Consider the following 27860-nt stretch of genomic DNA (forward strand, 5'->3'; position numbering starts at 1 on the left):
TTAGTGCTTGGACCAATGGGATCCTTGGGTTCTAATGACTACGTATAGGAGTAGTGAATATCCTAGCATGCTCTATACAATGAGAGTTTTGGAAACTTGGAAAAAGCGAGAGATATGCGTCCTGAGGGGAGAGCCACTGAAAGAACTCTAACTAGAGATCCTAGTGGGGCTTATGAGGCTAGAGATATCCTAGTAGGAGATATGGGAGTTGTGAGAATGATTGCAAAAATGCAATGTATGCGACCATCTTAGGGAGCTAAGTGTGTTGCCAAAAAGTACAATGAATCAAGGGATCCATTTGCGCATGTCTCACTCTTCAAACAGGTTTTGAGAGTTGAGCAAGTGGTAGATTTCCATACTCAGTACAAAGGATTTGTGTTGACATTGGAAGGAGAAACTTTGACATGGTTCAAACCTTTGAACAATAGAGACTTTCCAAACATAGATCAGCTACTACGTGAATTTGCTGAGGAATTCTCTAAAAGAAGGGGAATCAAATATAACAATGTATCCCAAATCTATGCTTTCAAGCAGAAAGAGAACAAGAAAGTGAAGAAATCTTTCCTTTGCTTCAAACATTACATAGAGAGATATCATGTGAGAGAGCTACCACAAGATGAAAGACTCTCAGTTCTCTTTATAGAGGGATTGAGGAATGAGACTCTCAAGAAGGAACCGCACTTGAAAGCATGTACAACATTTGAGAAAGTCACTAGAGAATCTTTATATCTAGTTGACAATTGTAAGGCTTACAGAAAGGTATCAAAAGATGCACATAACTTGACTAGTAGAGCCTCTTCTACGAGAAGTAAAAGCACGGTCAATGAAATGTTCAAACTCCAACCATGCCAAGAATTGATCAAATGACCAAAGAATTGATTAGGAGGATGAACCAAGGCTATCGACAAAACCCAAATATACAACAACAACCAGTAGAAAAAAATGCACCATGTATCTTGAAATGGTATGCAATTGAGTAGAAATGGACTAACCATGAAACGAATGAGTGTTTTTATATAACAAAAACTATGTGAAGGAAAGGCCATATGGACAAATGGGGGTGAAACCATTGCCACCACCATTGAGATACCAAATAAGACCGAATAACGCAACCCAAGGTAGAGACAAGCCTCAACCAGTGTTGGTCCAACAACCTCCATTACCTCAAGAGAATCAAGCATTGTTAGATACACACAACCGATAAAAATACTTGCAAATCAGAGAAAGTTTCCACCAACTTCGTATAATGAAGAACTACCAAAACCTACAAGAGGGAACCCAAGAGTATTGCATATGTTGACAAAGGTCATCTTTCTTGGGTAAGCATAGATGCTATTGCACAACCATCATATGCCATGCAATCAACAAAAAAATCACTATACAATGGACACGAACATGCTCATGTTCATAGCACACGAGAATTATAAACCTAGAGGTTATCCTCCTAGGTTAGGACAACCAATGGGGGCTCCACAAGCATCCTAATTGGAAGTTCCATGCTATGAATGTGGAGGTGATCATTGGACAAGAGTTTGTTGTCCACACGAAGGTGAACATAAAAAGATTTTTGGATTCGATTATGGATGTGGAATCGATCATGTTCTTCCAAATTGTCCCAAAAATCTTGACAGCAAGGGAAAAATGAGGATGAATATCATTGGAATTTTTCCGTGCTCAAGTGGTTCGAAGACTAGGCCTACAATTTCAATAAATGCAATGAATTGAGCTCAAGCTCTTGAGCTCAAGCTCAAGAAGCTACCAGAAACATACATGTTGAGGATGAGAACAACCCACCTTCTTGAGCTCAAGCTCAAGAAGCTACCAGAAACACACATGTTGAGGACGAGAACAACCCATATACTCAAGCTGAACTTGAGCGTTTGTCAGTTAGGACTCAAAGAAAACCTTGGAAATCAAAACAAGACAAATGAAAGCAAAGAGATTAAAAGAGAAAACTATCTTAGAAACAAAGCTGCAACAAGCCAAGCAACTAAAACATAAAAAGGTAAACAAAGAGAAAATTGTAGGAGTGGTGTCAATTAAGATATCTTCAGGAGGTTCAGTCCTAGTAGACAAAGTTATAGAATCCTTAAAAGCTCTATTACAAGTTTATAAGGATAGACTGAAAACCAACCTGACACTGAAACAAGCATGGTTGACTTATCCACATCATGAGGTTGAGAAATAGAGACCATAAATGTGAAAGGGCTCATACAGATAGCTCAAGCTCTAATGGAGCCAAAAAAACAAAACATCCCCAAACAAAGAGTGTTAATCCAACCAAGAGATGGAGAAATTGAGCACAAAAGAGAGAAAATGAATAATCAAATAGGACTAGAGAGAGAAACACCATTGGATAATAAGATAGTGGCTAATACCACATATGAATCTAAGTCATAAGTGATGATGCCAATTCTTGAAGTGGATGAGCCATGGCTACAAGCCTTATGGGAGACGATATGGAACAAAAAAGATGTTACTGCGACTTTGAAGTCTGCACCTATCAATAAGATCAATATGGATCACGACTTTTACCTTAGAGATGTACAATCTCTATACAATGGTGTAGCAATAGAAGCATCTATAGAGAGTAAGCCTAAAACAAAGAATAATTTTTCGTCTTTCATAGGAGATCATGAAACAAAATCAGAGGTTAAGGTAGTGCCATCTCAATGGAAGTCAATTCCAAAGATGATGGACACTAAAAGCCTGTACAAACTAATGTCAACTCCTATATAATGCACAATAACTTTCTCTCGGTTTCTATGAATTAGATCGCATATATGGGGGGAAGTAGGTAGAAACTTAGAGAAGATGGGGCTGGAAATTCCTCATCAAGACATCATCTTGGATGAACAAATGGGTAAACTAACACAAGACAAACCAAAAGAAAAACTAGTGCATGTAAACAAGGTGGGTGATTACTACAAAGGGAAAAAAGGGAACACCACCTTGCCAATGGAGCACAAAGAGGTAAAAACAATTATTATACTTGATATCGGTGCTAAAGTGGCCATTTCCACAAAAGATATATGAGAAAAATGGGGAAGGCCAGCTCTCAAAAAATCAAGAATGAGACTACAACTTGCAAATGGTTATGTTAAGAGACTAGTGGGTATGTTGGAACTAATTATAGTGACCTCTTGTGGGATAGAGTACGAGCATACCTTTGCAATAGTGGATTTTGGCAAGAGCAACAATTTGATGTCGTTTTAGGAAGACCATTCATCCATCAACTTAAAATGGTACAAGATTGGGGCTACGACCATATCTACTTACGACACAAAGAGATTACAACAAGGATCAGTGTCAAAGACCACAACTACAGAGATATTAGTCAAACTCTTGTAGAGGAATTTGACTCAACAACGGTCAACAAGAAAGGAAAACCTACATGTTTACAGACTAAAGCAAATCTTTGGATGTATGGAGTGTCCAAGTGTGAGATCATAATAAGAGAAGATTGCATCTTAGAGAAACCAGTAGAAGACAAATATTTTAGAGACATTTCTAGAGGAACTGCTTGAACCTTTTGGCTTGAATCAAATATTGTCTTCTCTAGATGTATGCATGAACAAAGTGACCCCAACAAGTTTTTGTGTGATGAAGAGGGCTATGATATAGTACCCTTCCAAATGGTAAGTGTTATCTTGGAATCAAGGTTGGAAATGGAAAATCTAGATACATGGGAATTGTTGAATGCAAACACATAGTTGATGAGGTTTCCATCAAAGATCTAAGCGACAAAATGAGGAATAATTTCAAGATTCACAAGACGATATTCTTTTAGAGATAGACATAGAGGATGAGTAGTTCTAAAAAAGAACAAAATTGAACAAAAAAGAGGCTATCCTCTATGATTTTTCTAGCCAAAAATCCAAGAGACAAGAAAGGTATCATGCAAATAAGTAAGAAAATAAAAGCAAATGCAAGGAGAACATATGTCTTTTATAAAGAACAAAACCCAATATTTGATGATTGTAGAGGCAATAAATTGTGTCAAAGAGAAGATCACACTGGAATATATAAAGTCTACTTCAACAAAGACAAATTCAAAGAAACAAAGCAAACCAAAAACCAAGGACATAACTAAGATGTCATCTAGGATGACAAAGACTGAGCAATGAAAGAGTCAAAAATTAAAGAAAACTTTGAGAGAAGTTTGGACAACCAAGATGGAGAGCAAAGAGGGCTCAAATATGGATTGATTTGACACACCACTCTCTCACTACAAAAAATACATGATACAAGATCGGAAGATCATCATTCAATAACCAATGCAAAACTTAAAGAACCAGAAACATCTTACAATGGACCTGAGAAATCCAAGCATATAGAATTAGTTGAACCTAGAGAGGAATTAAAGCCAACATACATTGCCACTGACCGCACAAAGGAGGAAGTGTAACTTTTGGTAACTACGATCAAAGAATATAGAGATGTGTTTACATGGTCATACAAAGACCTAAAGGGAGTAGATTCGAAAATTTGTCAACACACGATATGTCATGCCAAGGATAGGACTAGGAGGGCACGGCCCTAGCAAAGTGCCAGGCACACTTGCAATATAGAGGTCTATATTCTATATATAGCTAAGAGCCTGAGAGATACCCCTCCACAGGGGTCTGTGCACAAAATACACAATTTACACCTTTATACAACTTTCAACATACATTAGAGTTGCGGAAACATTTGCATAGGGGAGGAGTTCTCAGCGCTCGACTAAACATGGAGTTTAGGTCATGAGCCAGATTGCATCCAGAGGCACCTAGCGACTAGTGCTACCCTCGAATGGGTGTTATGAATGAAAGCATACTCAAGAAAAATATAACATTGTGGAGGGTGAATATATGTGTATACCGTGTTGCAAGAAGAGAGAGAGGGAGAATATAGTGGAAGGGTAAAATAGAGTGCAGAGAGACATGAGAGAATGACAACAGAGAATCTTTAAATGCCCCATCTAAATGAAACAGGCAACCATGTATTAATTCAATGAAAAAATCTGGGTATACCATATCATCAAAAAGTTTATGACAAAATAACGGACAAGTCCTTTGGAGAAAGGAATTGGATGCAACAACCACCACCTTTGCGGTTTGGAAATCAGAGATGGAGAAGCGTATGAATGAAAAGAATGCCCTGATTTAAGAACTCAAGAGAGAATTTTTAGAGTGCACAAGTAAATCTAAAAAATCTAAAGATGACCAACCCAAAGTGATCAAGGAACTGAACAATATTAAAGAGCAGGTAAAACCTCTTAAGGAGGAGGAGCAACAAAAAACACAGGAAGCTTCCTCGTGGGCAAATAGGCTCTTCCAAATGTAGAAGAAGGCGGACAAAGCAGAGAAGTGGATTGAGACTGCAAAGAAAGGAAAAGGTGGAATGTCTACTACCACACCCCCATCTACCAACATTAACTTGACCTTGGAGGAGGAGAAAAAGAGGAAGACGAGAGCTCTTCATGTACGTGTCACTGCTCACAAAGAAACTAACAATGTGGAAGAAGAAGTCCAGGAACTTCTGAAACAAATGAACATCCATGAGCCTACTCACACGGGGGCTTGGAGAGCGGGGAATAAAGAGACAGGTAGCTCCAAAGAAAGAGCGCTCATTATGCACTTTCCTAACTGGGAGGCTAGGAAGGAGTTTTGGAAGAAAAGACCAGCACTCAAGAAGATTGGGATTTTCTTGGGGGATGATTTCACCCTAGCACAGATAGCGCACATGCAAGAGAAGATGTTGCAGATCAAGGTAGCCAGAGAGAAAGGAAATTTTACTTTTTACAAAGGAGGGAAAGTAGTGATTCTGGAAAAAAAATGCATGACAGTGCGAGACCTATGGGACAAGCCACTAGCAGCATGGAATTGTAATGGCTCACTGAAGCTAGATGTGGGTGCCTTTGAGAATAGTTTCAAAGGAAGAGACGTTCTTTTCTACTCATAGACACACCAGACTCCTAGCGGCACATTACCTAGAGTTTCGGGGTATCATTGGGAGACTACTTGTAGACGGGAGGTGAGATCAAAGTATAGAGAACGTGGGTCAGAGGGTGTGGCAGTCTTATTTAGGGAGGAGTTGCGGTCCCTCATTCGTTTTGCCTGTAGAGATGAGCATGCCAATTATATGTGGGTCAAGGTGAGAACGGAGACTGGGAGGCCACTTTACATCACTATGCATCCCCCAAGGGACAATCACCTTACATGATTTTCGATGAGGATATAAGGGAGTTCTCTAGAGACGGGAGCGTTATCCTTCTCAGGGACTTCAATAGCAGGACGGGCCACTGTCAACGGGCCACTGTCAAACAGTCTTCTACAATACCTCAAAAGAGATGTTGAGAGAATTGGATGTCAGTGATATGGGTTTGGCTAGGTGTTCGCAGGATGAGGATAACAAGGGTTATGGGGGATATTTTATAGACATGGGGACTGCATATGGACTGGTCATTTTAAATGGTCTACATATATTTTGAGCATCGAGTGGGTTCACTTCTATGCTTGGGCCATGGAGCAAACCCAGACAAGAAAAACCAAGCAAGGATAATACTCAAACTCCCAAACCCAAGCGCACCAACAAGGAACTATGGTTGGAAAGTGCTACTAAGATCCATTGCCAACAAGGAATGTGCTTTCAATTGTAATATCAGATCTCATCAATGAATATCCACAAAATGATCACTTAATAATTCAACAAGAGAGAGAAGAATTTACGTCTTATTTCAAACGAGAGAGAAAGGCCAGAAGAGCACGAGACATAGTGTGAGATTATCGTCCAATTTGAATATTGAAAATATTACAATGAGCTTGAAAAAACTTATCTTAATTTGTCTTCAAGAAATTTTTGTCGAGGCAGCTTTGTAGGCTCCAAGCTTCAAATAATTTTGGATGATAGGTGCTAATAACCCAAGCAACTCAAGGCTTACACCCAGTAGGGCAGCGCAGCTATTTGTATTACACCCTACAGGGCAGCGCAGTCCCTCACACAACAAGGTCTCATCTCTCTCTCTCTATCAAACATGGCCATAGAAGGAGAGCTTCTCTCTCTCTCTCTCTCTCTCTCTCTCTCTCTCTCTCTCTCTCTCTCTCTCTCTCTCTCTCTCTCTCTCTCTCTCTCTCTCTCTCTCTCTCTCTCTCTCTCTCTCAATTTTAGCGTCCCAAGCAAGTGCCCTCATTCTCCCTCTTTCATCCTTCCTTGGCTATGCACACCCAAACAACAAGAGAGAATCTCTCTCTCTCTCTCTCTCTCTCTCTCTCTCTCTCTCTCTCTCTCTCTCTCTCTCTCTCTCTCTCTCTCTCTCTCTCTCTCTCTCTCTCTCTCTCTCTCTCTCTCTCAATTTTAGCGTCCCAAGCAAGTGCCCTCATTCTCTCTCTTTCATCCTTCCTTGGCTGTGCACACCCAAACAACAAGAGAGAATCTCTCTCTCTCTCTCTCTCTCTCTCTCTCTCTCTCTCTCTCTCTCTCTCTCTCTCTCTCTCTCTCTCTCTCTCTCTCTCTCTCTCTCTCATGAATTGTTACAAAGAGCAAACCTATCTCTCTTCCTTGCTCATAGCCTATGCATGGTGATATTCAACAGCCCTTGGCCTCGCCTGTTTCTAGCCTGCAAAGCCCATAACTCTTGCTCTTCCTAAACATGCTCGCTCTTGGCTAAGCTCTTGGCTAACTTGCAAATGGCAGCACTCCTCTTATAGCCTCTCTCCTACATCAAGTCTCCTACTCCCGCCTTCCTCTTGCTCCCCTGCTTGCAAAACCCGTGCCTCCCTCCTTGTGGACCGACACCCAAACGACACCCTCTATCCATCATCCGGCATCCCTTCGTTCTTGCCACCCCTCGTCAGTTCTTTCAAGAAAAACCAAACTCCTTAAAATACTTTTTTTGTTCATTTAACATAGCATCTTCAAGCCCCCCTTTCACATCAATCGTGCAGTTGGCACGACCCCCTCTTGCATGCCTCTTCATTTTCTCTTGCTCGACAAATGGCTCCCTTCCAACCTGAGACTTACTTGGCATGGTCACTCTTGCCTTTAATGGCTTATGAACGGTGGTGTGCCCTTCTTAGCGGAGAGGATATCATCCTTGATAGCTTGTGACTCCTTTAGAACTTGCTTTTCACCACTTATTCCTTGATATTTGAATCTTCGTCATTGCCGCTTTGACACCACCTTGATGTAGCATCTTTTTAATATCTTCAAGCACTTCATAACCTATTAAAAACAGCTCCCCAAGGCAGACCAAGTGAGATCATCATCATGATTATGTTGAATAAGAGTATAATTCAAAATCGCAAAAGGACACAGGCTCTCATAGAAATGCTCTCCTTCCCACTCAGAATCCCCATGCTCCTGGCCAAAGAAAAGTGCAACAATGGCATCCTACAGGGAAAACTAGCTTGCTAGTGTGAACCTAGAATTTCCAGTTAGAGTGGTGCCTTATCCATTGGGATTTTTTTTCTCTTTCCATTTAAATTTTACCCTTTTTCTATTGCTTTCTCTCTTCCCTTTATCTTGCCATAACCCCCTTGGATGGGAAACAAACTCACCTGGTGTACATGTGGTACCCGATGTGGCATAGGCAAAGTGTTATCTCTAAAAGAAGGTGACTCATTAGCTTGCAAAGGTGTTGAGGTGAGGGATGGTGGAATATGAACCATAGGAGCACACACCATAGAAGTTGAATAAACCTCTCTCTTGTTTCACTCAGCTTCAAAGGTAAGTCTAGACTAGGTTGCTAGTGCGGTGGCTGCAAAGGCATCCTCCATGAACTTAGCTCATGCATATGCATCCTCAAGTGTCCCTGAATCTGAGCAAAAATAAAGAGAATTGTAACAAAAATTTCTTTTTTAATTAAGCCCTACCATAATGTCAAGTGCAGAAAGATCAAACAAAATGGTCAATTCGTAGAGGATTGAAAACTCAAGCACATGAAGGTGATCACTACAATAATCCTTGGATGCAGCTAGGATACCAGCTTCAAGTGCAGCATGTCCTTGATTGTTTGCTATTTATGTATCAAGTAAATTGACACTCACAAGAGAAACGGCAGTAGTTACAGATTATTCCGGCTCAACAATAGCATATTTCTGAGTCAACATCTCAGAATCAACCTTTAACGGAGAGACATGCTGAACTGGAAGGGCGGTTGCATTGAGCTCAAACACGTGCCTTCTCCACAGAATGACGGGAGGAATAAGCTCCACGCCAAGTCTATGAAGCACCAGAGGCAGCTATTGCGACTGAAGAGTGGCAAGTAGAATTTTTCAAAATTGTCTCCGAGGAGCTAGCTCGGCATCGCGAGCAGACTATTCTTTTAAAATGGCATGTCAAAAAGACAATTTTGATCTGCTGCCAGTAATAGAGGATGACTTGGATGTAGTTGTCTCATTATTGAAAGAAGATATACAAGTTCATTGAGAAGGGGTGATTCAAAAATGGCAAGCTGTATTGAAGCCTCTCTCAGTGGTTCCAATGTTGCCCGCACTAGAGGATCATCCGGATGGAAAATCTGGCTCGGCTAATTGGGGTAAGAGAAAGGTTGTTGAATGTCTCCCATTTTCCCAACAAACTATTTTTCAAGCCCTATGATTGATGGTCTTGCAAACCCTAATAATTGGTTGCAAAATGTGGAGGTGGCCCCCTTCAAGCAGTGGAGACGGAGCTAGATAGCCTCAAAATTCAGATGTTGTTGAGCAAGGAGGAGGAAGGATCAGTTGCGGGAGAAAGTGGTCACATAGAAGCATAGTGCTACCAAGTATAAGGGACTCTTCCCCAATACACTTCCTTTATCTTGAATCAATGTGCAAACTCTCTCAGCCTCTTCAATCCTCCAGCTTCTCCTTGGTGGACAGAGGCATCTACTCTGCTCAGATGGCATTACCCGAGCTATCAACCTTTTGCACAATTGTGGCCATATGTAAATTCCAACCCACCTTCCCCTTTCATTCCACATGCGGATTCCTCTGGCAGTGATTGAATTTGTAGTAATGTGGGATCACATCCTCTGTGCATGTCAAATGTTAGGCCAGAGGAACCTTAGTCGTGTACCAAAAGGGTGTATGTGTCTAAAAGAAAACAGTGTAACTATTCACACCAATATGCGGGATGGGATCTATAAAAACAAGTTTAGCTTGTGGTGATGTATCATCATTTTTGTATGCTCTGATAAATGCCAGTATTATTCCAACTATCTCTGTAATGATTCTTTTGGTCTTTTGTACCATACATGTATGTGATGTTGTAAGTCCTGTGTCTAATTCTTCGACATGACACACCAATAATAGGACCACTTTAACTTCAGCTTATTACCTTAAAACTCCTAAAGGTATAAAGATTAAAACAATCCAAAGAATTTTTTTAAAAATGCAACAAAATATAATGGATTGGGTGTTACACGACAATTTAGAAGTGAACGAGTGAGAATCAATAGGACATGGATTTTGTAACCCAAAACTATTTGCAACACTCCAACTTCCAACTTCCAGTTTCCCCACTTATAATTTCTCTCGAGTATTAAAAAAACATATTATAGCATTTCCATAGGTATAAATCAAACACGATAATCCAGCTATTTTATAGCATTTCCATAGGTGTAAATGAAACTTGGTACTCTAGCTAATCTAAAGGGTCTGTTAGTTAAGAATAGGTCGCTCTACAAACTTAAATGTCAAGACAAGGGTAGAACAAAGGAGGAGCATGTCCCCTAGGGAAGGTCGGCTAGACATTAAATTCAAGAGCTTCTAAAGATGGGCTAGGAGGCCTATAAAAGGAGGTGACTTGGTGGAGAAGAGCATGCCTGAGTCCTTTGCCCTTTCACTGGTAGTAGAGTAGGTGTGGCCTTTTGACACACATATCTTTGAATTTTTCTTTGCATGGTTGCATGGAGTTTGCATGGCGGGTGTGAAAAGCCGCTTAAACGCAGCAAGGATGTGGGGCGAGGTGCACGATCAGAGGCAAGCATACATCCGAATTTTAATCATTGTGGTGCATTGAGTAGATATTTTTCTTGAGCAAGGTCAATCGGGCAACACAGAGCATGCTACGAGCTTGCATTTCTTCCTCTATGCTATCAAATGCTACCCACATCATAGCCAAACTTGTTTTCCTACTTGGGTGCCCTTTAGGGGTTACTTAAGTGGACATTTGGCCTCCTCCCTCCAAGGGGCGTATTCCCATACAGTAAAGGCTATGACAACCTCTCAAGGCTCAGGTTTTTGGAGAATTCCTTGAAGATTGTTCTCAAGAAGTTTTGCAATATCGATAAACATAAATTCATGGCTTCTTTTTTTTATTTTCCCCAACATTTGCAAGAAGTGCTAAGCCAAGGGGAGTCTCACCGACATTAAATTCTTGGGAGGCTTTTCAAAGCTTTGGATACACCCACATTGACAAAGGAAGTTCGGCAAAGAGCTGCAACCTCATGATTTCTTGGATTTTCTTTTGCATGCTCTTCTCGAAGTGGTTTTCCATAACACAAAGGCCATAAGTTTGGAAAATCATGGCACACAAGAATTTGTATGAGCTCTCTTTCAAGCGCAAATTGATTACCTCAATTTCGGATACTATACTTCTCTCTCAAGCCAAGGGCTTTTTGGTGCTCAAATTGACAAGGATTGCTTGTTCTCGCATCCTCTTATGAAGCTAGGTTTCATTGATTTACTCAAGGAGCATTATTCTATACAACCTTTCAATCTTGTTGTCAAAACATGGTATTCTAGATGATTATAGTTTTGATTTTGAAGATCCTCCACAACCAAGGTGGCTATGCCGGATATGTGAGTAGCAAAGAAGACTTTTTACAAATCGAGCACGGTTTAATTGGCATGCAAGATTTCAACGCACTCTTATAATAAACTCAACACATTGAGACTATTTTGGCTATCATAAATACAAAATTCATTGCACTCACATAGCTAGTTAACAATTTTATGGTGTAGATGGCCAAGGATCAACCGTAGATCTCAATCGAGGTTTCTCAAGGAGTGGACCGGGATCCAACACCATTAGAATCTCTCCCTACAAGAAGGTACAATAACCCAAAAATTTCATCATGGATGAAGGACTTGAAGCCGTTGATCTATAGATGGGAAGATCCCGATGAAAACAAAGATGCAGTCAATACATTTTCTTATAAGGGGATAGACATTCAGCATTTTCATTCAACACCGGATATTGAACGTCCTAGAGAAACTAGTCTAACATTGCAAGGCAAGGCATACAAGTGGTGGATGACTATTCCACCTATACAAAAAACCCGAGGCATGGGTGTAGTTTGACCATATCTTTCATAAACAATGTTTGCCTAGAAAATTGAATGAAGTAGAGAAGAATTGGAAGGCATGGGACAATTGCTATATGCACAATTATTCTCTAACAAGTCTCAGTATCAGAAGATTACCACCCTTAAGTTGGATGGGTTAGACAAGTTTCACAAAGTTCAAGGTTTTCTTTTTCTTTGTAGTTTCCATCTTGATATCAAGGCTTCACTTACTCATTTGCGTCCAAAGACATTAGAAGGTCTTCGTAATGATGCATATGAGAAAGAATTACAACAAACGCAACAGGTCTCAGATCTAGAATCTCCCAAGAGAGGCACGCACTTTATAGATTCCCTAGCTACTCATGATTTTGCAAGAGCAAAGAGAAACAAATTGTGCTTTTCTCGTTTGTTGAATTGGCATTTCAAAAGAGTAGGATGACGATATGATGACGATCGTAGCTAAGTTTATCAACAAATAGAATCTCCATAGTCATGAGATTTTCCTCCAATGGAATACTTTGCCATATCACTTTTGGTTGTTAGTCACAAACAAAATAGATGCTATTTATTTGTAGAGTTTGGCTAGATAATCTTTACGGCATCGACATCACTCTCACAGAAAGAGTTTGGATGTATGCCTTTTGTGGTTTCTCGACTCTATCATATGTATCTGCTTGAAACAATATACAATCATCAGTATATATTCATCATTATACATTAAGAGTGTGCAATAGAGGTGTTTCCAATACAGTTTTTAGTATTAGTAAATTTATTTCATAATATTATGATGTGTATATGGCTACGAGATAGTACAAATTGTATTGCTACTTTTGAGTTCTTTTATTAGCATTACTATTTCCAAACACTATGTCATTTGCTGCAAGCTTTGGTCACATCTAGGGTCACCTTTGGCTACTCAAACTAGAGGCAACGTGGAACTGTAAGGGCACACATTCAAGCAAAGGGATGTAGGTTTAGCTGTTGTGCAACCATGATTAGGCACATTGTAGTTTCCCCTAGGTCGTGGAGTTAAGAAGCGATCGGGATCCCATTAAGTTAAGCAAAGATACTCTACAAAATGCTCTTCTTCTTTAATGAAGACTAGCACCAATTTTGGGATTTACTCCGCATGTGGAGAGTAAATGTACTCATGGACTTAAGACACATGGTGCAACCTTTTGTTATGTGTCACAAGCAAGTCCAAATTCGCTTTACTCGAGCATTTCACTTTTTGGAAGGAATTCCTTGAGAAGAGAGAAATACGTTTTGTTTAGTTAGAGCACCTTGCTTGAGATGGGTTCTACTATTAGTTGAGAAGAGAGCAATAATTTTATCTCGCTTGAGATAGACTCTACTATTAGTTGAGAAGTGAGAAATATGTTTTGCTCAATTAGAGAACCTTCTTTGAGGTAGCCTAAATTATCAATCTCAGATTCAGGTAATGGCCAAAGGAACATTCTATTAAGAGGATATTTGATTGCAATCATTCACTTTTTGCTACGCGCAGAGTTTCACATATGAGTACTAGATTTGGTACTCATCAATTGGATCAATTGACCTAATGAGAGTTTGGATTAGGGAAACATGATATTCTTATGAAGAGTTGTCACATTGGTGTTTTTTGTGGATGAAAACTCTCCTTCAAGGGTGGATTAATATCATGACTCCAATTAAAGGGAGGAACCAATATGGCGACTGCCCAATCATAGACTTATAGTGAATATTATGGCATTTCACCTTCACCATCACTCATGCCACATTAGCTGAATGGTATCGATGGCGCTATATGGATAGTCGGGTGAGTGGTTCGCATCCATGCTACCTCTAGCGATCACTTACCACATTACTACTTCCGAATGGTTTACCCTTCAAATAGTGTTTTTCTTCATCGTAAGACCTCATAACAATTTTGTGCCAAAGCCAAAGGAGCCTCGGTAGAAATTTTATGTGGGCTATCATGCAAATCTTGGTCGAGAAAAAAGTGGCTCCCTCCCATCTTTACTCCCGCAATACTGGCTCCTCCCAACTTATTACGCACCATTGGCAAGTGTTTTGTGAAATCTTCTAGTGCCATGTTGAGGTTTATACCGCAGCAGTGAGTTGAAAGTGATAACGAGGGCAGGAAGTAGAAGGCGAGGATGCAAATGCCTGTGAGAGAGAGTGAAGTGTGCATCAAGTATCATTGTAGGGGATCCCTTTCGAGTCTTAAGATATTATCACCTCTTGTGGCATGACATGTAAATGAATGAGCTATTATGAGTACTAACCAAAGCCAGTGGTAGATATGACCTTGTTTACATGACCTTGTTGAGCTAAATAAATGAGGATAGATTTCATTCCACTGCTAGATTTCAGCAGCACTCCTCTTATTGTTCCATTATAGTCAATGTAACGGCTTCATGCGTAAGGCTGATTAGCAATTTTCGTAGAAAGCCAACATATGACCAAGACTACAGTGAGAATCGCAAATTTACAAGACCTGCAATCCATTACTTCTGTACAAGCAACGTATTCAAAAAAAAGAAAACTTCCCTAGGCTCCAACTACCAGCACATCTAATCTACAGCATTTACAAATTGAGTACGTTTACGCCGCGGCACTAAGTGTTGCACCTGCTTTGGTTATTATCCTCAAAGCCTGCAAGGTGATATCCTGCTCTGTTGATAAGAGGTCCTCTCTACCCTGAAGATGGTTAAAACATGTAAGGAAAAGCAAAGCAGCTACTTAAGCTTAAATCACAACACACAATGAGGACACTTGCAGCAACCTTATCTTACCTTGAATGTCAAGTTGCACGATATGATGATCTCGAGGGAATTACCAGCAATACGAGAAGCATAACAAAGAGGCACACCATTCTGGAAAGTTACGCTTGGATGACTCTTCAACATGTTTTTGATTTCTTGCGTAATCTGAGGTATTTTCTCATAATCATTCAGCTGGACAGGAATTTTTACAGAAAAAGCTCGCCATGTTGCACGGGATTTGTTCACAATCACCTGCAAAAGCAACTACTAAAAAATCAGCTGCAAATCCACAAAATCTCCAATGCTAGAATAGCTAATTACATGTTGCTCAATCAGCCTGTACTCTCAACCGATACTAAAGCAATGAACTGCAAACACATCAAAATAATCAAGTCTTTCCTCTTCAACGTCAAGGACATGTGCGATAAATAGATATTCTATACATGCAAGCATGCATACACATAATACATACACGATTATTAGGTGTAAATTCATTGCCCTTTCTCCCATTGGGGTGAGGAGATTTTGTGATGCGTTTCACTGTTTGGGAGCTTGAGACTTTGACGCATGTACATAATAAGCATCCAAGGCCACGACTCCACGATAAGGTATTTACATGACAGCAACTGCAGCTATCGTTTTCATACACATCACACTATGTACATTGTAGCACCCGCTTCCATACATTAGAAGTCACGTAGAGTGAGGTACAACTTGTTTCACTTGGTGCATTTGACGTATGTACATTCAAAAAGCATAATAAGCATTATCTAGAGTAAGAAAAAGAGAAAACGCCGATGATGCCGGCCCATGACTCTACGATAAGGTATTTACACCCCCTTGCGGATAACTTTAGGCAATACTGATAACAGGTGCACCTATGTGTGGATTGCTACGATGGAGGAGATCATTTCTTGGCATTGTACACAATCAATTGAATTGGGGGTGCTGAAGTGGTGATTCAAGCCACCAGCTCTCTTGTGAAAGAGCATTGCGCTCCAGAATCTTCTTCTCCATCTCCCTTCACTCTCTTCTATAGGTTCTGCTTAGTTATTTCAAGTTGTTTGTTGTTTCAAGCATGCAAAGATTAGTATACAGTTCACCATCTTCTTTATAACCAATCATCGGAAGTGGTTATATTGTCCATTTGTTTGGGATGCTTTGGAGGATAGATCAACCACCAAATGTTTGTAATTTTGCAACTATCCACACTCAACGAGAGTCGGCATCACCTTGCAAGTTGCAACCCCGTTCATCATCCAATTCATCTTTTCCACTACTGCTTGACACACAATGGCCCTGCATATGCATTCCAGCCCATTTTGTCCATTTATTAGCTTTTATGCTGATGTGACACACTTTAGCAAGGTTGTCCCATACATGCGTAGGCATCCCATCTGTATGGTACGGATCCATACTTTTTTTTTTGGTGGGTTGTTTTGCGGTCTTTTTAGGGGTGGTGGTTTGTTTGTTGTTTGTTTGTGGTGGTAATATTTTTTATTAGGGGCCAATTGTTCCTGTTAGTTCCTTAAGTGGGGCGTGGGATTTTTCAACCCTTTAATGGAAGTTTGAAGCCGACTTGAATCTGGAGCATAACCAAGGAGTCTTTGGAGAGACTGCACATAGTGCATAGAGTGTCGAGCACCGGTTTAGGGTTTAGGGTGTAGTTTTGGCAATGAGCATATCACTTTGTGGTATTGAAATTTCAGATCGTATCATCATATAGGTCAAATATGTTGTGTTTGAAGGACGTCTACATGGTAATAGGTATTGTGTAACTGTCAGGATGTTCGGGGTAGCTAGGTCTCTCCAATCAACTATAGAGTGATAACTTATATGTTTGTAGCCTTCTATTGCAAAATTCCTAGTTCTCTATTTTTTCAAGGTTTTTTTACCAATGGGGCATATTTTTACGTATCTTATACTTCAATCCATAGAGGACTGCATACCTTACGTGATGAATACATACCGTATTTTACATCCGGTTCCACCTTGCATTTTAGCCGATCTAGCACATACATTAGCATTTTTGCCATGTCATATTATGTGGTAACTGACTGAGATGAGTGAGCCTCACACACATGATTCTTCACGATTTCAGCCAATATGTAAGAGCGAAAATACATATTACCTGTCTATGGATCCCGGTGTGTGTGTGTGTGTGTGTGTGTGTGTGTGTGTGTATATATATATATGTATATATATATATATATATATATATATATATATTCTTCACGATTTCAGCCAATATGTAAGAGCGAAAATACATATTACCTGTCTATGGATCCCGGTATGTGTGTGTGTGTGTGTGTGTGTGTGTGTGTGTGTGTGTGTGTGTGTATATCTATATATATATATATATATATATATATATAGAGAGAGAGAGAGAGAGAGAGAGAGGAAATGAAATAATATATTACCGCCTTCAAAAGGCCAAAATAAGAAATAAAATAAATGCTATATTAAACGTCTACAAAAGGCCAAAATGCCTATGAGACCAAACTGATACAATTCTGGTGGATCTGATAGTGTCTGGGTACAAAATAAAATGAAGTAAAAGCTAAAATGAACATCAGTGTCTGAGGATGTCTAGCATTGGGCGATGTCCGAGGATGTATTGCGTCGGTTGTTGAAGAGCATCGTCAATGTCCACCTCTGTAAATAGTCAAACTGGACGTCTCCCATGTCATGCTAGAATAGTCCTGATCCTCAAATGGAGCCTCCGTTCATGTCGTGGTGGCCCTCGTAGACGTGGGTGTCTAGCTCTCCCAAGCTCAATGACTATGTCACTCAATATACCTCTAGTATAGGTGGACTTTGAAGTCTCCTGTGAAGCTTGCTAATCTGACTGTCGAGTCTCTACTCTAAAGAAGTCAATGATCTCCATCTGTGAATGTCTCCCACTGTCTAATCTCCTCAAGAGATTCTCCTTGTGTCTGCGCAACTCTAGCAAAAACAACCCGAGGCATCTTTGATCCTGATATATCATGACTCTAGCGAGTGGTCCAAAGCCCTCTCTGAATAGACAGTGAAAGCGGCCTCGTATCTCATAGTATACCGGACAATGGCATATGTGATATAACTCTCTCTCTCTCACTGGCTCTATATGTCACAACTAGTAAATCTTGGCCTCTATTGGTACTCTCCTAAATCTTGCTGATGTGATGATGTGCGCATCTAACCAATAGCACATCGTATTCCATGGGATAAATGAGTCTCCATATAGGCACATCTGATCACATATCCATCCTTTGTGAACTGGAGAAGATGCTCTCTGTAGAAAGCCATCTTCATGCCAAGCTCTCGTGTCGGATCTATCCATGTCCTCCTAGTGTCTAGCTACATCAAATTCTGTATGATGAGGCGGGTAATCTCGGTCTATGTGAGGGACAAAGAGGGTTCATCCAACGAGTACCGAAAGAGGGATAGTCTGTCCATACTAAATCCATGTAGCTCAAACCATGATGTTATCTATGCATACCAACAAGATGTCTCCCTGTGAGGCAAGCTGTCAAGAAGACTCCAAAGCTAGGCGAGCACATCTAATTTAAGGGAGATCCCAGATGTGTATAAAAGAGACGGATCTGGTAAGTGCCTCTATGACCAGCGGAGGAGCAACAAGCTATGCACGAATAACCTCGTGCGGTACAGAGGCATTGGCCCTAATCATCCGGGAAATCATAGAGACCAGAGGCCTCTCCATACATCTCCATCCATCACTACTGCCAGCTCGGCTATGATGATCTATTGATAGTTCCCATATCTGCACCCCATAGAGCATAGCTGAATTAACCAATGTGTCAAATAACCAGAGCTTTCTTCGAGGTTCCCGAAATTGAATCTTCGAACACATCCTCTCCATGCTGCTCAAAGCTGCATATGCTCTCGTCAGTCTAGTCTCTGTTGCTCTCCTCAAGGAGAACTTTGGACCACTCAACACCACTCTCATGTAAGTATGAATTTGCATACTCAACCCTCTGCTGACCATATGTAAAGGTCGGTGCAGATCATCTGACCCCTTGTGCTGCAGCTATGTGGATACTCCCATCTCCTGTAGTCTTTGCATCATCTGATGCTCTGGGAACCGTATCAAATGCTTTGCGAAAATCCACAAAGGTACAGTGAATCCTCAATCCACAAAGGTACAGTGAATCCTCCCACCACGTGATCTGCTTTCCTTAATAACAGCATATATGATCAAGAGTAGAAAACCCCTCCTCAAACCTACCTGGCCTGATGCCTAAATGTGTGAGGTGCAGCGGAATGATTGTTTGCGCTTTGCTCAAGATGAGTGCTCCGAACTGTGCTCAAGGGTTCCTTTTAGTTCTTATGGAAGGGAGAGCCTTCCGTTCTTAATGGAAAGTGTTACAAAGTGAGTGGATATTGTGCGTGCAAGTGTATGAGACTGAGAGAAAGAGAGGAGAGATACGACACCAGAGACGTTGTAAAACCCTCCTCCGAAGGCCCCACTCTCGTCGGCAAGAGTGGTCTACTTTTTTATTGCACAAAGTGGTACAATGCGGATGCAATGGACTGATGCAACCTGGGACTATGCCGGTGACGACGACGGTGATGACAACGACGACTTTAGGGCTGAAATCTGTGGTCTTCTATCTGCTGAATTTTGGGACTGTTTCAATGGCTGAAAATGACTGTTTTGGCTGCGTTTTCTAGGGCTGAAAATGGGGGTCTTCTGCAACCAACTGGGGCTGAATCTGCTACAGTCTTCAAAGCTGAAAACGCTGAACTTTTGCAGTGATAAGGGCTGAAAACCAAAAACGCTGGCTGTTCTTCTAGCGTTAGTGAAAAACGCTAGGCTGCCTGGACATCTGTTGACGATTCCCCTTGATAAGGCAAACGCTAGGTATCCTGGTGATGGCGGGGATATGCTGGTGCAAAAACGCCAATGATCTGGTACTGCTAGCGATGCTACAGACTGGAAAACGCTGGGGCTGATGTGTAGCGGGATGGAGACCAAAACGCCAAGGGTGCTGAGGGTTCTACGGGTTCTTGCTGAGAAGGTGCCTGTTGAGCATGTGCTCCTGCTGCCTCTTCTGCCCTTGAGTGCTAACTTGGGTTTGCTTATATATTAACTTAGCAAAATTGCCCTACCTACTTTTGTTGGAAAGTCACTTAAAAATAATAAGTGAAAAATACCAAAAATAGGGAAAATAGGCTAAATGCATTGGAAAATTCCCCTGACTGAATCTGATGGATTCTGAAGGGAATACTGATGATCATGCTGTCTGCAACCAGAGGATATGCATCTACACTAAGTGACTGGGCATGCACGGTCTACGAATAGACTCACAAAAGTGCCAGATCACTTCTAAATCTAGACTGACTAGACTGACTGAACCCTGATCATGTTGTAGCTTGTCCACGGACACATAGGGTTGGATGTGTCACGTGACATCCCCTCCTTTTCAAAGTGAGGTATTGGTACCGAACTGTAGGACGTCGAGGGAGATCGCCAATAGCATCCGGAATCCTGGAAGGGACTCTTCGTCGGCCCACCCTGATGTGTGGGTCGTGCGGTACTTGAACTTCATAAAGGTCTGCAACGCTTGCTTCTTTGGGCCGCGCAGAAAGCGACAAAGTCTTTTGTGGCTCCTTCGATGCTTCAACTTCATCGAGTGTCATGCTTCTTTCTTCTTCAAGAATCTCCATGGCTGAAAATTCATGAAACCATTTCCAACACAAAACCATGAACATACCTATTCCATGTAAAGTGAGTGGAAAAAATCTTATCTTCTCTAAAGGCTGTGTATGCAATGTAGATGAACATAGAGACGGAGTGACAACCCGTTCATCAAACATTGCAAACAATGAGATCGAATCTTTCGCTTATGATCTAGAGCAATCAACTGTGGCAAAACACAATGGAAATGCCCATGCTTGGTGTTCATACTTTCATGTGCTTGTTCGGAAACTGTGTCATGCCAAGGAAGAGACATGGAATGTGACTTCCTTACATACATACTTTTCAGCTTTTCATGAACAATCCGCATACATTCGTGCTCATTCATGAGTGAAACGTGCTCAACGTACAATATGTCATGCCTCGTAAAAGGGATCACATAAAGACGCTGACTAAAATACAAGAAATGATCACGAATGAAACAATCGAACAATGCGTGCGTATCAATCATGCGAACACATAATACTTCCTGTAAGGGTTCTTTGGACCTAGGCTCGAGAGCCAAGATCGCTTCTTCTTGAATGATCGAATCGTCCTGTGGGGGTTCTTTGGACCTCGACTCGAAAGCCAAGATCGGTTCTTCGTGATTGATCAAACCTACAACGAGGTTAGCTTCGCTAGAAAAAGCATCGACTAACACATCATCCTTGTGAACAATCACATCTTCTTCATGCAACTCATCATGCTTGTGAGAAATCACATCTTGATCATGCAAATCATCATGCTTATCTTTGTCATCCAAATCATCATGCTTATCATGGTCCATCAAATCATCATCATGCTTCACACAATCATGCAAATCTTGTGTGTCTTGCTTTGGAGAAGAAGAGATTGAGAGAGTCTCCTTTTCCTGATCCTGTTGAATCTGCGCTTGCATTTGAGAAAAGAGTCGCAACATCTCTTGCACTATTGCTTTGTTCTCGCGATCAAATCTTGCTTGACTTTCTTTTTCTCGCAAGTCGTACTTACGTTCTATGGCTGCCATGTCTTCTTTGTAGGCCTTTCTTTCTGCTTCTCTTTCTTGGTCCAACTCCTCCATAGGAGTTAGCGCAATCCTTGACGTAGATGGGGAAGGGGGAGGGTCGGAAAAAACTCCTGGTGGGGAAAATTCTTCTTCGCCTCTCTCATGCTCATCACCTCCAAGCAAAGTATCCATTCCGCTTCGAGTGATGATCATTCTGAAGTCGTGGTTCTTGTGGGTCTTGGGTTCTTAAGTTCACGAGGAACTTGGGTTCTTGGGGTCTTGGTTCTTGAGGTTCTTGAGGTTCTTCTTTCGCTTGCAAACCGTGTTTGTGAAGGATCTTCTCTTCACCCGAGTTCTACTCCTTTCTGCAGACGCACCCCTTGGCGGCCTTGCCTCACACCAAGGTTGCTTTTTCCCACCTCACGTCGATTGGCCGGCCGCTAAGTGCACGGTCCGCTCTCAATGAGTGAAAAGAGACACAAGGGGAGGCTGGACAAGCCCTTCTTTCTTGGGATTCCTGTCACTCTTCAACAAAACACGATTAGGAATCGACACGCCCAAGCGAACTTGGGTTCCTGCGACCTCAACAAGCAAAAAAAATTCTTGTGATTCCTTCCTTGAGTGATACAGAACACTACCAAAGCTCTGATACCAATGTAAGGTGCAACGGAATGATTGTTTGCGCTTTGCTCAAGATGAGTGCTCCGAACTGTGCTCAAGGGTTCCTTTTAGTTCTTATGGAAGGGAGAGCCTTCCGTTCTTAATGGAAAGTGCTATGATCACGAACAAAGTAAGTGTATATTGTGCGTGCAAGTGTATGAGACTGAGAGAAAGAGAGAAGAGAGATACGACACCAGAGACGTTGTAAAACCCTCCTCCGAAGGCCCCACTCTCGTCGGCGAGAGTGGTCTACTTTTTGATTGCACAAAGTGGTACAATGCGGATGCAATGGACTGATGCAACCTGGGACTATGCCGGTGACGACGACGGTGATGATGACGACGACTTTAGGGCTGAAATCTGTGGTCTTCTATCTGCTGAATTTCAGGACTGTTTCGGGGGCTGACAATGACTGTTTTGGCTGCGTTTTCTAGGGCTGAAAATGGGGGGGTCTTCTGCAACCAACTGGGGCTGAATCTGCTATCGTCTTCAAAGCTGAAAACGCTGAACTTCTGCAGCGATAAGGGCTGAAAACCAAAAACGCTAGGCTGTTCATCCTGTCAATGGCTTTCTTTATCATCTCAGTGCTAAGAAAGTGCATGTCTATGGGCATGGATCCAAAGGGTTGGGTAGAGATACCCTTGAACTGTGTACAAAGATGTTGCATATGCGTCCGAAATCTCAGTTGATGTGATAGCCGGTGGGGGGAATGCTCATGAAAAAATTTCCGTGCCTCGCCTGAGTCATGGCTCAAGAATAGTTGGTACAACACCTCCTCTAACCGAGCAAGATAACTCCTCTTCTTCCGTCGCTAGGTGCCTAAAGGCTATTTGTGGTTGTCTATGAGTAATGGCTCCCAGAACCACCTCTCTCTGAAGTGTGGCTCTTCTCTCTCTACACTCCTCATCATACCAACTGTGTTTCCCAGAACGTCATCAGTGCACGGGTTGGGTGGGGGTATGTCTCTACTGCTGAATCATGTAAAGTCTGTCAATATCTAGGTAAGCTCCTCTAATGGGCGTCGCTTCTCTGTGGTCAAGCGTTTGTAAATACTATCCATGTAGACAGAGCCAGTCTCCGATGTGAAAGAGTATCAAGTATGTGTAGATGTCTGGGACGACAGAGCTGTACTAAGCTGGAATGAAATTGTAAATGTGAGGAGGGCGTGATCTACTGCTACCCCAACAAGCTTGGGGCCAATTGTAAAATCCTGGATAATATAAAATTGGGCTAAGGCATAACATAATCCACTAGCTAGCCCCATGTCCGTAAGGAAAACAATTGACCTATTCGCTATTGGAAATCTCTGTAGGCCATCCAGGATGGCCAGTACATGTGCACTCCCCATGCCTGTCAAATATCTCGCATACTCATTATGCACCACATCCTGTGAGCACTTGGCCAATCCCTAATCCTTGACATCCAGCTCTCTTAACATCAGAACGATGTTTGAGAGTGGCCCATCCTGGCATTGAGAGATGTCCCATATGTCCTCATCTAAAATCAAGTATGGTGAGTGTCCCTTGGGCAATGCATAGAGAGATGTACTCGGGGGGAAATAGCATACTGCAATATAAAGTGGCCTCCCCGTCTCTGCTCTCACCTTGACCCACAAATATCTAGCATGCTCACCTCTTCGAACAATGCGAATGAGAGGGTGTAACTCTTCCTTGAGTAAAATTGCCACACCTCCTGACCCACACATCCTCTATGCTATGATCTCACCTCCTATCTACAAGTGGCCTCCCATTGGCATCCGAATGTGAGTGGGATGAAAACACACACAGCGCCTCTATAACGACCCGACACACACTCTTGGGAAGATACACACACACACTATGGGGCACCACTCGGCTTACACAATACCCCTGGCCGAGACAGGGAACACACCTATGGAGTGAGAGGAGAGAGATTATCCACTTGCCCACTCCACGCAGAGACACACACACACACACACTCTCTCTCAAAAACTCAGCTCAAAAGAGGAGAATTTCTGATGTTTAGATACAATAGAGCTTGGGCCAACACCAATGGGGCAAATAGCTCACACAGTATGGGTAAAATAAGCCAAATACAATCACAAACTGGAGCAGAAGCTTCGATCATAGGAGAAACTTACACAGCAAAAACAGCAGAAAAAGAGTGAGGAATTTGGCAAAATGGACAGCGCCATCGCGTCCGGAATGGCCCAAAACCCCAGTCTACAATGTCAAAGTGCTCAAATCCGACCTCGGATGAGCAGTTTACGGCCAAAACAGGCTCCAAAAACCCCAAAAACACACCTACGGCTGTTCCTCCTCTCTTCTCCACGTTTTTTCTGGTCTTCTCTCTATTTTTTCAGTTCCCACACTTAGCTTTATTATTTGGGCACCCCTGGCCTTTTAGATGACCTCAAACGGACCCCGAACAGGCCAAAAACTGACCTCGTAGTGCATAGTTGTCACCTTTTTGCATCATCCCCACACCTGGCACTCAGTTTTTCCAAATAATGCATCCCGCAACCACGTGAAGTGGCCCCAAAAAGTGGTCCTCATGATGACCTATCTGCATAAGTATCACAAGAAAACACCCACGTTGTGTCCGTACTTCTCCGCGTGCAAGTATTGACCCCGTTCGACCTCCTGACGCCACTCGATGGCATCTGACGCATCTGCTTACCTCATGTCGTCGGCCCACGGATAGCTTCCTCGAGAAGTTTTACGCGCTACCAACTCCTCCTTATTGTAGAAAAAACACACTGGTACTATTAATAGTGAAAATCGCTGCACTATGTACACCCTGTCCTACCTGTACACACGTGGGCCCCACGTAACCACCTGGCTATGGAAATTGGGCAATCCTTTATTCGATGCACCATGCATGTGTATGTACATATGCGCAATCCCTTGCTCCAAAAAACTCCTGACATAATTTGCCCATCCCCTAGCCTGCTAGATCATTCATGATGAGCAGCAGCAAAGAGAGATATGAGACTCGCCGCATCACAGGTCTCCTCATCCTTCACCAACATTGCTTGCTCCACAGACAGCTCATCTTGCTCCACCATCATTAACCTCGCATGATATAATTTAAGACGCAATCCATTTACCCTTGACTTATGTAGAATCCCATCCAGGTTAGCCAACTGATATATACCATTTGGAAAACACTCCACTACCTTGAAAAGGCCTTCCCACTTAATCTGAAACTTCTTTTGGAAGGTGTTGTCCAGCTTACTGTTGTAACGCAAAACTAAGTCATGCTTCTTGATACCCTTACTTTTGACCTTTTCATTTATCTTTGCCAAAGCCTTATCCTGCATCTGCCCATAATGCTCCATTGCGCTCATCCTATCCAACTGAACCTCCTGTAACTGTAAGAGCCTCTCTTTGAATGCATCACTAGACGGCCCAAGTAGCTTCTCTAGCATCTTTACTGCAGGCAACTCTACTTCCACAGGCAATAGTGCTTCCTTTCCATATACCAAATGAAATGGAGTAAACCCTGTACCTGTCTTCACCGAAGTACGGTAAGCCCATAATGCACTAGGCAATTCCAAATCCCAATTCTTTCCTTGGTGCTCTGTCACTTTCGAAAGAATCTGTACCAACTCACCATTGAATCTTTCATTTAAGCCATTACATTGTGGGTAATAAGGAGTGGTATGCTGGTGCCTAATCTTCATCTTTGCGCATAAGAAGTCTAGCAGTTTAGCTCTAAATCCCGGCCCCTTATCTGAAAGTAGCTCTAATAGCACCCCAAACTTGCAACATATTTCATCATACACAAATTTTGCCACATCCTTTGCAGTGATCTGTTTTACTGCTATAGCCTCTGCCCATCTAGAGAGATAGTCCACTGCCGTCAAGATATAGCTTTTTCCCCTGCTTGTGATAGGTAACGGGCCTATTGCATCAATCCCCCACTTTTCAAACACATCAAACGCCATAATGGTTTTTCGTAGCTCTGGCTGCAACACTCTCTTCCCAAATGCTTGACACCTATTGCAAGACCTACACCAATGGTGAACATCCTTGTGCAAACTAGGCCATACATACCCCTCTTGCAAAATCTTATGCAAGGTGATCTTTAGAGCAAAATGGCCACCACATGCGCCTTCATGATTCTCTTCCAACACTCTGTAAAGCTCCTCCCGCCAAGGTACACGTCTCAACACGAGATCAGCCCCTTTCATGTATAAGACATCACCAATCAATTTGTACATGTATGCTCTACGCACAAAGCCATACTTCTTAGACTTCTGAATCTCCTTTGGAATGATTCCTGTTAGCAAAAGCTCCTCTTCTTGAGCCAAACTTTCCCGGCCATGATAAAGAGGTAAAGTGGTCCTCAACACAAATAGCTCCCCAATCATGCCTTGAGCTGCTTCATGTGCCTCTCCATTTAGAGCACGTTCAATGTGTCTGATGATCCATGCTTCGAACTTTTTTAACAGGCCTTTAATTCTGAAGCACATTTCCTTCAATGAGGTGTTCTTGCTCTTCCACACACCTAGCACTTGCTTCACCACTAACAAGGCATCACCTTTTATGCTCAACCTTCTAACCCCATGCTTCAAACAAATGCGTAATCAGGCTTCCAGAGTAGCATATTCAGCCTCATTGTTGCTATGCGCATCCAATTTGAACCCTCTCTTGCATACTAGCTTCCCCTCTAGATCATAAAGTGCTATACCCCTTGAAGCTGCATCATGGCTCTTTCTGTATGAACCATCAAAGAACAACACATGTGCATTGCTGATCTGTGGCACTTCTTCAACTACCATTCTCACCACCTCTTCCTTAACAATAAGGGGATTCTCCTTGTAGGTCAACAAATCAGCTAGGGTAGCCCTTGTACTATCTTCCACTAGAAAAGAGAGCTCAAACTCTTGCAGCTCAATTACCCATTTCTTCACCACATTTGACATGTTAGTACCATTAATAACTGTGGCAAAAAGGCATAACTCGTCAAGAAAACAAAAGGTCGTGGTAGCAAGTAATGATAAAATCGTCGACAAGCAAATATTACACTGGCCATCACTAGCTCTACTTCCGAGAACTTTCTCTCCGCTACCAACTTCACTCGGCTTGCACAATACACTGGCCTCATATAATGGCTGCCCTTCCCCTTTTGCAATAGCATGGCTCCAATGGCATCATCCCCTACTGATGGATTTACATAATACACTTTCTCCCAATCAGGAGCCTGCATGGCTGACAACCCCCCTAACACCTCTTTCACCTCTTGAAACACTTCTTCACACTTGTCATCCCATTGCAATGGATCATGCTTTGCCACTTGCTGTAATGGATAAAGAAGCTGCAAAGACAATGGAATAAACCGTGCCATGTACTTCACTTTGTGTATAAAAGTTGCCAATTGCTTCGTACTCGTAGGTGATGGAAGAAGAATAATAGACTTAACCTTATCTGGATCAGCCTCAATGCCATTTTCTGACACCATATGGCCCAATAACTTCACCCTTGGCTGTGCTAGATGACATTTCTTTGGATATAGTTGTCCTCCACATTCATCATATCGAGTCAATACCATCTG

The 27860-nt window shown here is 42.0% G+C and overlaps 1 protein-coding gene across 3 annotated transcripts in view; it reads right to left on the bottom strand.

Moving 5' to 3' along the window:
* Window positions 1-14481: 14481 nt before the first annotated feature.
* The window catches only part of LOC147424007 (mechanosensitive ion channel protein 1, mitochondrial-like), an 83768-nt gene continuing 70389 nt past the window's right edge, over window positions 14482-27860 (bottom strand). Inside the window, exons 5-6 of one of the 3 annotated variants that reach the window (XM_086501966.1) lie at window positions 15028-15261; window positions 14482-14932 (exon numbers count right to left, since the gene is read on the bottom strand). In XM_086501966.1, the coding sequence (XP_086358092.1) occupies window positions 14837-14932; window positions 15028-15261 (330 nt within the window). In that variant the 3' untranslated portion in view covers window positions 14482-14836. Of the gene's footprint in view, window positions 14933-15027; window positions 15262-27860 lie in introns of those variants that run through there. The other 2 variants (XM_086501967.1, XM_086501968.1) reach the window with 2 other exon arrangements.

Source organism: Adiantum capillus-veneris, chromosome 26 (genome assembly GCF_014529385.1).
Source record: "Adiantum capillus-veneris isolate H3 chromosome 26, ASM1452938v2, whole genome shotgun sequence".
In the NCBI taxonomy this organism is placed as follows: domain Eukaryota; kingdom Viridiplantae; phylum Streptophyta; class Polypodiopsida; order Polypodiales; family Pteridaceae; genus Adiantum; species Adiantum capillus-veneris.